At 37.9% G+C, this 12,522-nt stretch overlaps 2 protein-coding genes across 7 annotated transcripts in view; both read right to left on the bottom strand.

Annotated features, from left to right (window-relative positions):
* Window positions 1–494: 494 nt before the first annotated feature.
* On the bottom strand, window positions 495–5,258 carry LOC103701334 (protein FAR1-RELATED SEQUENCE 5-like). Of its 5 annotated transcripts, XR_603159.6 has the most exons (5): window positions 4,967–5,104; window positions 2,579–4,639; window positions 1,737–1,834; window positions 1,088–1,165; window positions 495–979 (listed from the first exon to the last, which is right to left on the bottom strand). XR_603159.6 is itself a non-coding variant. In XM_026802326.4 (4 exons), exons 2-3 carry the CDS (start codon window positions 4,628–4,630, stop codon window positions 1,766–1,768), a joined length of 2,121 nt encoding a protein of 706 aa, XP_026658127.3. In that variant the 5' UTR covers window positions 4,631–4,639; window positions 4,967–5,104; the 3' UTR covers window positions 849–979; window positions 1,737–1,765. The 5 variants fall into 5 exon arrangements, 3 of the variants coding, with proteins under 3 accessions (XP_026658127.3, XP_026658126.3, XP_038989425.2); XR_603157.6 differs by having other exon boundaries at window positions 1,088–1,834; window positions 2,195–4,639; window positions 4,967–5,258; XM_026802326.4 differs by lacking the exon at window positions 1,088–1,165 and having other exon boundaries at window positions 849–979.
* Window positions 5,259–8,872: 3,614 nt separating this feature from the next.
* Window positions 8,873–12,522, bottom strand: part of LOC103701335 (ABC transporter D family member 1-like) — a 37,054-nt gene continuing 33,404 nt past the window's right edge. For both annotated transcript variants that reach the window (XM_088720447.2, XM_008783359.6), the window contains exons 19-26: window positions 12,061–12,241; window positions 11,820–11,978; window positions 11,016–11,177; window positions 10,726–10,932; window positions 9,869–10,023; window positions 9,702–9,754; window positions 9,528–9,606; window positions 8,873–9,426 (exon numbers count right to left, since the gene is read on the bottom strand). In XM_088720447.2, the coding sequence (XP_088576573.1) occupies window positions 9,340–9,426; window positions 9,528–9,606; window positions 9,702–9,754; window positions 9,869–10,023; window positions 10,726–10,932; window positions 11,016–11,177; window positions 11,820–11,978; window positions 12,061–12,241 (1,083 nt within the window). In that variant the 3' untranslated portion in view covers window positions 8,873–9,339. The remainder of the gene's footprint in view (window positions 9,427–9,527; window positions 9,607–9,701; window positions 9,755–9,868; window positions 10,024–10,725; window positions 10,933–11,015; window positions 11,178–11,819; window positions 11,979–12,060; window positions 12,242–12,522) is intronic.

The following is a 12,522-nucleotide window of genomic DNA, read 5'->3' as shown; positions in this document are numbered from 1 at the left end:
ATGCACATTAAATGGACGTTTTACATATAAAAACGCTCTTATAGCAGTAATTGAGACTAGGGAGGTAATGGTCTTTATAGAGTCCAAACAAACTATTTCAGAAAGGGGGCAAAAAGGCGATGTGTTCTTGGCAAAATCTAGAGAGCTATCAACCCATAATAACAACAACAAAAGAAATCTTTACTTGAATAACATAATAACCTCCACAATTATCTCAAATGCATCCCAAGGAGACTCAAAAAAGTATCCCAGCAGCAATAAATTTGCTCCCGATAGCATGCAAAATTGCCCTAAAAATGTCAACATAAAAGAAACCTTTGATAATCATATAAGCTCTCTCTCTCTCTCTATCTGTGCGCGCTGTATGTATATATATATATATATATTTTTTTTTTTTGTGTGTGTGTGTGTGTACATGTAGCAACTTCTATGTTGCAAACAGAAGTACATTCATCGACATCTAAACAAACCATAGTCATTTGAGATAACTGCCTGCAAAAATCGACTTCTATACAGTACTGGGATGGTGAATATTATTATAGTTCATACTAGTTCTTGGGTATTCATATTAAACAAAAAAAAATAGCATCGCCCCAGAAATAGTTCACTGAATTCTTCTCTTAAGTGAGAGAAACCATACAACTCAAATGCTATGATCATAGGGCACCCTCCATCCTTAAGGCATGTACTTGAGAGAAGTTCAAGGTACAAACCTAGAGGTGGGTGTTTCGAGCGTGCTTAACAAGAAGATAAAATCACACAAAAGAGCAAGCCATCTTTGACACTCTTAAACTGTGTGAACCAGCTTCACATCTCTCAAAGCCATGTGTATCCAGCAGCAGCCAAGTGCTACATAAATAAAAAACACTAAAAACATGACACCACAGAGGAATCCAGTCGGTTGCTGCAATGTTCATGTCTTGATGACACTTTCAGACATAACTCTATGCTTGTTGTGCCTCTCACGCTACACTTCGAACTGTAATAGGCAGCATGAAGCTGGTTAAATACCGAACAATAACCAACTCGTAGCACAACTGTGAATGCAAATATGAAACAAAACAAACAAAATAGGTCGATGACATACTATAAATTTCTAATTACAGAACATTGAGGCTGGGACCATAATTGATGACACTAGCTTGAGTCCTCTCAACCTTGTAGACTGAAGGTAGAAAATCATGTTATTCAAGATCAAACATGAAACAACTCCAGTCAACGGATATGCAAGAAAACAGAGTAGAATCTTCATGCATGTTCTCTGAAGAGGAAAAGGAGCTATTTACGATGAAGAAAGATTATTATAATGTAAACACCAAAAATTGCACCTAAGCAAGCAAGCACCCTGACCTATTTTTACCATTTCCCTACATGTTATTCATAAATTTGCAATTACATCTGAAGCTGTCAGGTGCATTAACTTCCCCCACAAGCATGTCACTGATGTCGCATGGAATGAAAATGTTATACACTTGAGATTCACTTGAGACCTATCATCTAACTGCTTTAAGTTTTTCATGACTGTGAAAATTAGGAAGCAAAAGTAACCATCCAATTAAGGGAAAGGATACATCAAAACATCACATGGCACTTAATTTTCAACCAAAAAATTGAATAGGCTTTGTTAATATCAATCATAAATAAATTTTAAAAAAAAGAGCAGTAAAGCAATTCCTAGCAGTATATCTCAACCAAATGGCATTATATTATTAGAACAAACACAGAATAAATTTCACATCAGAATTTGAAGTTTACAATCCCCTTGTCAATGCTCCAGTGGTCCAAAAGCAAGCTTTGCTGTCATAAGTCCAGAGAACATGCGGCAAGCAGAGCCCTGCAGATCATATAGCACATCATCAATAATAATGTGGCATTACCTTTATTCTTATATAGGAATCAAGCTTTCCACCATGTAAGCTTTTAGAATATGCCTTTGCCGCCCAACTATTCTAAGTACAGTCTAGCATGAGTATAATGAAGCAGACACCAAAACCGTGTAGCTATTTAACATAATATCATTCCAATAAACATGTGTCCACTGAGAAGATAACTTCCTGGATATATACTGACATCAAACAGTTGCTGATTTTACAGTGAACTGATGACTCCTGCATTATAACTAGATTAATATCAATCTCAACTTACCAATGTCTAAACTTAGGTCCTTCTCAATTGGAGCCAAGAGTAATATTACCTAACTAATCTGAAGTTCCTCAGGAGGTCTTGCTTGTAGAATTTGGTACACATGATCAAAAAGTTGATCTGACTGGTTTTGAATGAATGTATATCCCTCAACAGTCTCTGCAGCTCTTGCTGCAACTATACTGATAATGCGACAGAGAGAGCTAAGACGCGTTGCTTTAGATGATGAAGGGTCAATGTCAGTTGCAAGCCCCAGGTTGTCCCTTAAGGACCCAACCTTAGCATCCTTTCTCCACCTTTTTAAATAGTACTGTGGTGGGAGCTCTTTAATATTTATAATATCAAGTGCTTTCAACACATGACGACATTGAATACCAACAAACTCAAACATTTTGCAACTGCAAACCAGCGTACCATTTAAAGAGTCAAATCTTACCAAGTGCACTTTAGGGTTATCCTCACTAATAACCTTATACTCGTAGATTGTCTCAACTGCACCAGAATTGTGTACCATACAATCCATTGACATTTCAAATTCCCTTTGAAACATTTCAAACATTGCAGGTGTATATACACTGGCTGCTTGCTTCAACATCCGAGAAGGAGCTATAATTGTTGTACTCGATGTGGCATGACAATCAGCCTGTAATTCTGCATCCCATTGCTCATCCAGCATTCTTTCAAAATGCTTAAGAAACTGCAATAGATCTCGTTCCGGGCTCAAGTTCTCCTTTAACGTGCCACTTATGCTGTTCAAACGTTGTGTGCTTTTCATGTCTGCACAAAATGTCTCACGTCCATATGCCACAGCCCATTTTTTCCTATCCTCAAATAACATTTTCAACCATTCATTGTCTTTGAGATCGTACTTTTCTAACATTTTTCCCCATGCTGACACAAACTCTTCTTCCTCTTCACAATCAAAGAGACATCTGCTGAAATCATATGCAAAAGTTCTGGAACCTTGAAAGACTTGGCCTAAGTACTTGGATGCATTCTGATACATGTGCCACACACAAACACGGTGAGTCGTAGCTGGCCACACCAAATTGATAGCATTCCTAATTAAAGGATTTTGATCTGTTAGAATAACCTGCGGTTGCTTGCCATACATTGCAGTCTTAAAGGTCTCAAACAACCACATGAAAGATTCTTTAGTTTCATCATATATCAATGCAGCACCAAAGATGACAGTTTGTTTATGATGATTCACTCCATAAAAGAGTGTGAAGGGCCTAGAACAACTATTAGTTTTGTATGTTGTATCAAAGCAGACTGCATCACCAAAGTAATAAAAGTCAACCACAGACTTTCCATCAGTCCAAAAAACATTTGTAACTCGGTCTTCTTTATCAAGTTGTATCGCATAATAAAATGAAGGGTCATTGACTTGCCTTTCTTGCATGTACTCCAGCATTGCACCCACATCTCCTGGCTTGAGAGCATCCTTATGCTTTGTAGGTAAATAATTTTTATGCTGCATAGAAAGAACAGTGAGATGTGGACAAGATGCATCTTGTCCACTCACATGATCATGGATAGCTTTCGGTGATGCACAAGAATCATCCACAGAATTCACTTCAGCATTTCGAATCTTATTAGCAGCTCTATGTGATTTTAAAGTGTGTGCTGTTCTCGCTGTTACAAACTCATGGTTGTGCATTGGCTGAAATTCAGTCACGCGATATCTACCATTCTTTGCGAGTTTAATGACCATTCTGGCAAGGCAACCGGTCCTCTCATTTGGCCGAATACGATGTTTCTCCACCTGATTCTCATCTTTCTTATTCCCATAGTAGCCTTCTTTGTAGCATACGTAGGTCCTTGATATAATAACACCAGAAGATCTTCGGTTCACCCATGCCTTTCGGACATCGAATCCTATCCTTTTAGCATAGTCATTGTAGAACTGATAGGCCTTTTCATCGTTCTCAAACTCCATATCGACTTTTGGAGCCCAACTTTTATCAGCAGCATCTTGCACAGAAACAAAAGCGACCTGCCGATAGCCCCCAGCTTGCCGGACCAAACACTCCATCATAGCCTTCTGCGATGCCGCATTCGCTATGACAGCTCGAGCCCTCTTTGCAACTCTATGCGACTTCAAGATGTTCGCAGGTGCGACAAGCTCATGGTTGTGCATGGGGTGGAACTCGCTCACCCTATATGCACCATTTGCTGTAATTTTGATCGTCAAATGTGCAAGGCAACCGGTTCTCTCATTCTGCCGAGGTTTCTTCACCTCACTCTCATCTTTCCTGTTCCCCTGGTAACCTTCTTTATAACAAACATACGTCCTCGATATGATGACTCCTGAGGCTCTTCGATTAATCCAAGCTTTCCGAACACTGAATCCCACTACTTTAGCATAATTATTATAGAATTGGTAGGCCGCCTCATCACTCTTGAATTCCATATCTACTCTCGGCACCCAGCTCGTATCATCAGCATCCTCTGACGGAGGGTTACGCTCTGCCAATTCTGCCATTCTCTTCACCTAAAATCAAAAAAAAAAAAAATGATTTTTCTCTGGAAAAACGAGATCTTTCAAAAAAATCCAACTAAAAGTCAGCATCAAATTGGACGAAAATCTAGGTAAGCAAGATATAAGCAAGATATAAACAGAGAGTAAACAGCATGGATTACAGAAAACTCGGGCATTTCACCAACAATTGGTAAAGAAACTAATTCGATGATCAAAAATAACCTAGAAAAACTTAAACTTAGAGTTCGTAGGACGCTTTTCGCGTACTCGAACCGGTATAAATTGCGAAAAATCGAGGGAAAAATGAGAGAAATCCAAGCTATGAGAAAGAGGACTCGCCTGGGCCCAGTAATGTTACATCCAATGCATCCGTACGATCTGGGCCTACTCCTTTCTCTTCTAAGGGCACTGGTTGCGGAGATGGCGATCAGAGAAGGAGAGAAGTCACCGAGCGAGCCAGAGCGAGGCGAGCGAGCGGGCGAGCGAGCGAGAGGGAGGGAGGAGGGGAGGGGAAGGAGAAGCGGAACCCTACAATTCCAGTTGGAAGGGATCGTCTTCCAATTTGGTTTCGAGGTGCACGGCAAAATGGGAAAGTAGTTGGGAGTTGGCGATAGGTGTCCATAACTTATTCGAAGTTGAAGTCCATTTCGTCCAAGTGGATATAGGGAGGCGAGATTTCCAACCAAAACATATTAGAGTGGACGGGTTGTGGGGCCCGAAATGACTTTCTAACCTTATTTGTATGTTGTTTTAATTTTAACCTTATTTGTAAAAAAATTTTAAGAGCCAGCCATCAACCATCCATTAGAATTCATGGTACACGCAGTGATTTGGTATTGTGTTTATTACGGTGTTCCGCGGCCTATCAGACTCGGCATTCCTATGCGTCCGAGGGCTCGTTCGGTTCGTGAAAAAAGAAGGAACAAAGTATGGTCAACGAAACAGAAATCCCCTCGTGCGCTGCAGGACAAATTTTGATTTAGCCACATTTCGTCCTGCATCTATTTTTGTAAAAAAAATCTAAAATGAGGTGGGAACGAAACTTCCACTGCTAATAAAATCCATCAGTTCTATGATTTGAAAAATAAATAAAAAAAAAATTATAAAAAAGAAAGAGAGATCATCCATCTGCATCCTCCTTATCAAGCTTCTCGCCATTCATTCTCTTCCTCATCAAGCTATCTCTCCTCTCTATGAAACTTTTCATCTCCTCCTCAAATCTCTTTCTCCTCCTCGAAATCTCTTTTTTTTCTAAAATTAAAAAAGTTTACAATATGTATCAGAAAGCTGACTACTATGTATCACTTGGCCATATACTGTATAGTGACGAACAACATATTTCAGAAACTATATATCGATTTATCTAAAAGTATATATTGAGATGCTGGATGTATATCATCTGACTATATTGTGTATACTGGCGAACACTCTATTCTTAAAACTGTATATCGATTTATCTGAATGTATGTATTGAAATATTTGATGACTATTCTACTAGATGTATATCATCCGACCATATACTATGTATTAGTGAACATTCTATTCTAGAAATTACATATCAATTGATGTAAAGAAGTGTATTCCATCGCTATTGGGTCTATAACAAAAAAGCTTACAATATGTATCAAGAAACCAACGAGTATATATCATATGGCCAATTATTATTGTGTATCGGTGAACTTTATATTCTAAAAATTATATATCGATTTACCTAAAGGTGCATATTAGGATGCTGGATGACTATTTTGGTAGACTTGTATCACCTAATTATGTAGGGTATATTGATGAATACCATATCTGTAAACAATGTATCGATTTACCTAGAGATGTATATTGAAACGCCCGATGACTATTTTACTATGTATGTATCACTTGACTATGTAGTGTATATTAGGAACATTATATTTTTGAAACTATGTATCAATTTATCTAGAGATGTGTATTAGGATACTGAATGATTATTTTGCTAGGTGTGTATTATCTAATCATGTACTGTATATTGTGTATGAACCAGCTTTCTTCTTTTTTTTTTTAAGTCACAGGATAGATTCCATTGGTAGGAAGAATCCCATCCAGATTTATATTTGGATTTTCTCTTTATGATGGGTGCTAGAGAAAATCTTTCCTCTGTGTTATCTACTATTTAAGAAGAAAACTTACAAAATCTCCTAAGATTTTTCAATGGAGAAGAAGATTGGTTCAAGTAATGAGGATACTCATCAATTCTAGATATACTTCAATGGAAAAGAGCTATTCTTCTTCGGGTTACACGCGTTAAGGAAAACCAAACAAGCAGCATACTCGGCTGCAAGATGGGATTTAGAAGGGAATTTTCAGCTGGATCTTAAGCCTGCATTTCACCAGACTTAAGCCAGCTTCTACATGCAGACGCACCTTTTTTGCTGAAACACATGCAGACGCCCTTGGTGTACAGTTTCAAAGCAGTTTTGTACTATCACAGATGTTTTACTTTTCAGGCTTTGCCTCCCATGTACCCAAAAAAAAAAAAAAAATCATAAAGTGTCCCTATTATTCCTATTAACAAAGAGATATTTACATAACCTTTTGAAAGAAGGTGCCAGTTTATTAAACTAATAAAGTCTTCAACAATTGATCCAGGTGACTTGATATCGAATACCGTCTATCCCTTGGAAGGTTTGGAGGATTTGACAAAGGGTTACCCTTTATTGTTTTGCTCATCACCTACGAGCTAAATTCATATAATAAGAATATAAACTCTTTTAAAAGAGAGGCGCTATACAGTTTTGCTTTTTTCTTGAAAAGCAATCAAGCCATGAATAGTTAGCAATAATACATTTTAAAAAAAAGAAAAAAACATTAATAGAAGAAAAGAGAAGAAATTCAAGAAATTGAGTCATCTCTTTATCTTTTACATTTTGAGAAAATAAATTTAAAAACTTGAAAAAATGGTCTCTGAATCACCACCTGACGCAAGCAAATTTGATATCTGCTAGGTGAAAATTTTAACCCTTTTTAACTCCGCACATTTCTTTTTCTAATACACCTTTATTACGAGAGAAACAGAGAGAGAGAGAGAGAGAGAGAGGATGACTCCTCCCTATAACCATCCCTCATTATGGTGGTTGGAATGATCAAAAGCCTCATGAAGCTATACAAGCATAGCCTGCCAGGTGATTAGATGATAAAAGAAAATGAAGAAATGTCGAAGATCTTTGGATATCGGTTTCATCATTGTAACAGAGATGTGGTGAACCTGCTCTAATGGAATCCATGTGAAAGCCCAGTCTTTAGACCCCTACATTCATCAATACTTTTCCTCATACTGGCAACACACCTCTGATGTGCCAGGACAATAGAGCTTACGAACAAGTAGAGCAGTTGCATGGACGAGAACTTCTTAACCAGACAACTCTCCATGACTAGAAAACCACTGATGAACCATACTGGCTTCACAGATTTGTATTCCTCACTAAACCATGGTTTGCAAGTAACCAAAAGAGAAGACTATCAGCTTCTCGCCACAACAAGAAGAGACTCCAATATTTGAACTCGGTGACCAAATGATAGTAATTATGAATTCCAAACTTTTTCTCAAATGCAAGATTTCTGCCCTCAAACTTCCCTGTCGGATGAAAATACATAATACCAAACTGATGCAGGCTCCGCAGTCTGAACCACCAATAAGTTCACCTGCCACACCTTTGTAGCAGGATCAAAGAAATCACGGCAGGATCTATAACAAATTCACTGAAACAAACGATTACAGCAGCTTATAGCATCAATAGCCATGCTAATAGGTCAAATTCTCATCCAGATCTTACCTCTAGTTGCAAACATGCATCACATTCCTTCATGTTCCTGAATAAAAATCTTTAACGCCTACATATCCAGAAAACTGCTGTATCTGTGATGCTGGCTGCAAATCTTCTCATTAGGAGTACATTTAAAATCAGATAAAGTTATTCTTTGAAAATAAAAAAAATAGAATGAGATAGCAGAACGAGCTTCATTTGGATCAGAACTAACATGCTGCGGTATGTAAGCATAAAGAAGTCAAACATCATTCTAGGTCTTCACCAATGGATGCAAATAAAATCGAGCAAATCCTGATGGGTTAAATACAAACAGAACAAACAGCTAGATACAACAACCATCATCATTCAAAGTCCAATATCCAAACGGTTATGAAAGTGTGAAGAGTCGAGACCTGTCATGACAAAGCCTTCATGCACCTCACTTTTCCACTGCACGAACTTCAGAATCTGGCAAGGCAAATATTGACAGATCTTTCAATTAATTTTAAATAACATGTAATGTCAATTTCCTTTTATATGATGCTGTATGAAATCAATGGATTAGACTGTACATTCAACTTCCTCAGTACACAGTTCTACCAGCATGTCCCATGCTTATTGCAAATCCCTCCCCCCCCCCCCCAACACACTTCTTTTTCCTGTATAGATCTATACCGTATAATGAGTCTCTGCCTTTCTTCTGGCTAAAAATCTCACCAAAAAAGAATAAAACTTCAGCATTGGGAAAAAGATCCAATATGAGCAGAAGTCCCCTCTCACTGTGGAATCTGCATTAATTTATACATCTGACCGCCTGTGCTGGCACATTTCTTTAAGTCTTTAGCTGCACCATGGCCCTGTTAAGTAGCAATATTGATTGCTCTCATAGGCATAAATTACCCAAATACTAACAAATGCCATCAGAATATGTCGACATCACTGGTTGATCGTGCATAACTCCCAGTTGCCCTCACCGTCAACAAGTTTCAACTCCATGGAATGAAATGGTATGAGGGCAGGACGCTATAGAAAAGTAGATAAAATAGTTAAAACAACAAATGAGGTAAGGAAGATTTAAGCTAAGCTTAAAAATGAACAAGAAATATTGTACTGTCTAGGCTTACCTGGGAAGATGTAATAACTGTTATGCCCATTTCATTTGCCAGACTGTATAGGTGTTCTTCAACATCGACACTAGTGGCACTGTAGCAAGTGAAAATAGTATAAGAACCTGATTGGCAGTTATTATTTAAACCACTCAACAAACACATCGAGACAGAACTTGCTAGATTGCATACTTGGTGCACTCGTCAAGGATACCAAATTTAGGATGATGGAAAAACAACCGTGCCTGGAAAGTACATAATTAGCCATGTATTAGCTGCATGAACTCAAGTAATATGAAAAGGGCAGTAAAATGATGATGGTTCCTCAATTATGAGTAACAATTGAGGATGTGACTCACCATGCCCAGCCTCTGTTGTTCACCTAGCGATAGAACATCTTCCCAGTTAGGAGTAGCATCCCAACCTTCCCTTTCAAGAAGATAGACTAATCGAACATTCTCAAGAATAGTCTTCAGGTGAGCATCCAGAAGATTAGAAGCATCGGGCTTGTCACCTACACATCATGAATACTGCAAATGTGAAGCATTCCAAATATATGAGCATAAAACAAAATATTACTCTCCCTCTCTCCCCCCCCCTCTCTCTTGTGATATATTCACTATATTAGCACCAGAGAAAAAATAGGAAAAAAATGCAAGTGTTTATTTTGCGAAAAGTCTTTACTTGTATGTAATTTGCGATTGCAACATATATAACTCTATAATAGCCACCAATGGGTTAACATATTGACAAGTAATAATTAGATAATTCATATTTGTTATACTATACCAATAAGACACCTTTGTGAGAACTTTTTTCCTTCCATACCATTCAACCAATGTCAACTAGTGGTTTGAAGTTGTTATGGCTCCGAAGCCTCTGGAAATACATTAACTCATCCAAAGTATTGCCGTGTTGAGACATGCACAGGAGAGCCAAATGTGTCTGATTTTAAAACATGAAATTCCTGACCGCAAAAACTTCGGAAATGGTTCGTATAAACCAAAATTTTAAAAGTGGGTTGTAAGATTTCCTATTTCCCCTCTTTCCTCAGAAATAATGCAGAATAACAGCATCTGAAATTCTGAATGAAAATTTTATTAATCCACCCCACACAAATTCACCCATATTGATCTAAAACTTACTCATCCTTTATTATACTGTAGATATTTGATTAAATCAACCAGTTATCAAGAATAGGCCTTTGGTGATTTACCTGCACTAAACGTCGTGAGCATCCTCATCTCTGCTTCCTCACGTGAGAGAGGGTATATGATTTGATCCCTCAGAGTCCCCAGACTTGTATAAGGTCGCTGGGGAACATAGTACATGCCTTGGCAGGGCTTGACAAGCCTTCCAGTTACCGTAGGCCACAAACCTCGAAGGACTCTGAATACGGAACTCTTCCCACTCCCATTAGGTCCTTCAACAGATTATGAAAAACTAATAAGATCAAGGTTGATCAAGATGCCAACATATTTAAAACTAAAAGATTATACTATTTACCAGTAACAAGCAGGCTTTTCCTTGGTATGATATCACACGTTAGATGCCTAGCCAACAGCTTCTGTGATGGGGTGATAATGTCCACCTTTGAGAAAGAAATAATATCTTGAGCAGGTGAGTCACTTGCTTCAGAGGACATTGAAGCATCAGGTAGAGTAATATCTGCATGTTCCACAGCATTTTCCATCAGGGATCAGATAACTAAAAAATCACAAAGGACCACATTCATGGAACCAGCAACCATGAATTTTTTTTATAAAATAAATGGAAAAGAGAAATTATACATCCCAACATCCACAGCAGGTATTTTAATGATGAATTTAATAAACTAAGTCACCAAAACATTAATCAATTTAAAAACTGAAATGAAAAATTAAAGAAAGAAGCAGCCTAATATACACATACGCTACATATATACAGTTAGAATTCACGCACAATTATATATTTAAAGTAGGATTCAGTTGGTTTTACTATATGGTTGGCAATAACATCCCAAAGACACTGCACATGAAGAATTATGTACTTGCATGCAATAAATACGATGTAACAGTAACTTTAACAGAATAATATAATTCCTAGCAACATTAAGCATGTAACACTCACATGCCACGCACCCCCTTCTACTCATTTAGCACCTGTAAGGCTACCTTGGAAACAAACATTTAAAACGAAAAGCATAACTTCAACATGACATGAGAAAAATTATCAATTGCAACTTTGAACACATTCTGAAGGAGGAAAAAAAAAAGGGATAAAGGTGCGAAGGGGGAATACATACTGATATAATGATCAATTGAGACTTACCGCTCTGGGCAGCATCAAGAAGCTCCTCCAGCTCAAAGATCCGATTTATACCACCAGAAAGTTCAAGGAATTTCTTATGCAACTCAAGAATGTCCCCAAATGCCAGAAAGCTTTGTGACACTACAGAAGCTAAGAAGCGCAATGCATGTGCCAGCTCCCCTGAAAGAATTATATTACTATCAATATCAGATAACCTATAATTGATGAATAATATTGACATGACAATCATAATTGGTTCAACCTTGTGTAGAAGTCAAAGCACGGTCTCCTTTATGCTCCATAGCATATAACAAACTCAGTCCCCAGGTCACATTGTGAGGAAGTTGTTTCGTGACGAAGTCATCTAGTATACCATACAGCCATTTTTTTCTCAAAAGGATCTTTGAGTGATGAAGCAAGTCCCTAAATCTTGAATCAACCATCTGTTTAATGTAGAAAACATGTTGAGCTATGGTAAACTTTCTGCATCAGATAATTATATGACAATATAGGAAAATAATGAGGAAACTGCATATGAATTAATCACCTAAGCAAGGTTTGCCTTATTGTACCGTATCGGTATGAAATCGGTATGCAGTCTTGTACCGTACCGACACTCGGTATGCCTCACCGTCTCGTACCATACCGTGTACCAACATTGTAATAGGATGGTCATGGTATGAGGTCCAGTACCGAGACAGCAAACCTTGTCTAAATGAAGGTC

This window comes from Phoenix dactylifera, chromosome 4, assembly GCF_051530095.1.
Source record: "Phoenix dactylifera cultivar Ajwa chromosome 4, Ajwa_hap1_PhDact_Kaust_v1.1, whole genome shotgun sequence".
Classification (NCBI taxonomy): domain Eukaryota; kingdom Viridiplantae; phylum Streptophyta; class Magnoliopsida; order Arecales; family Arecaceae; genus Phoenix; species Phoenix dactylifera.
Note: the sequence above shows the minus strand (reverse complement) of the source record. Positions and strands in the feature narration are given on the sequence as shown.

What these genes read in the sequence shown, in the direction of transcription:
- LOC103701334 (XM_026802325.4), bottom strand. Translation starts at nt 4,630, where the DNA reads ATGGCAGAATTGGCAGAGCGTAACCCTCCGTCAGAGGATGCTGATGAT.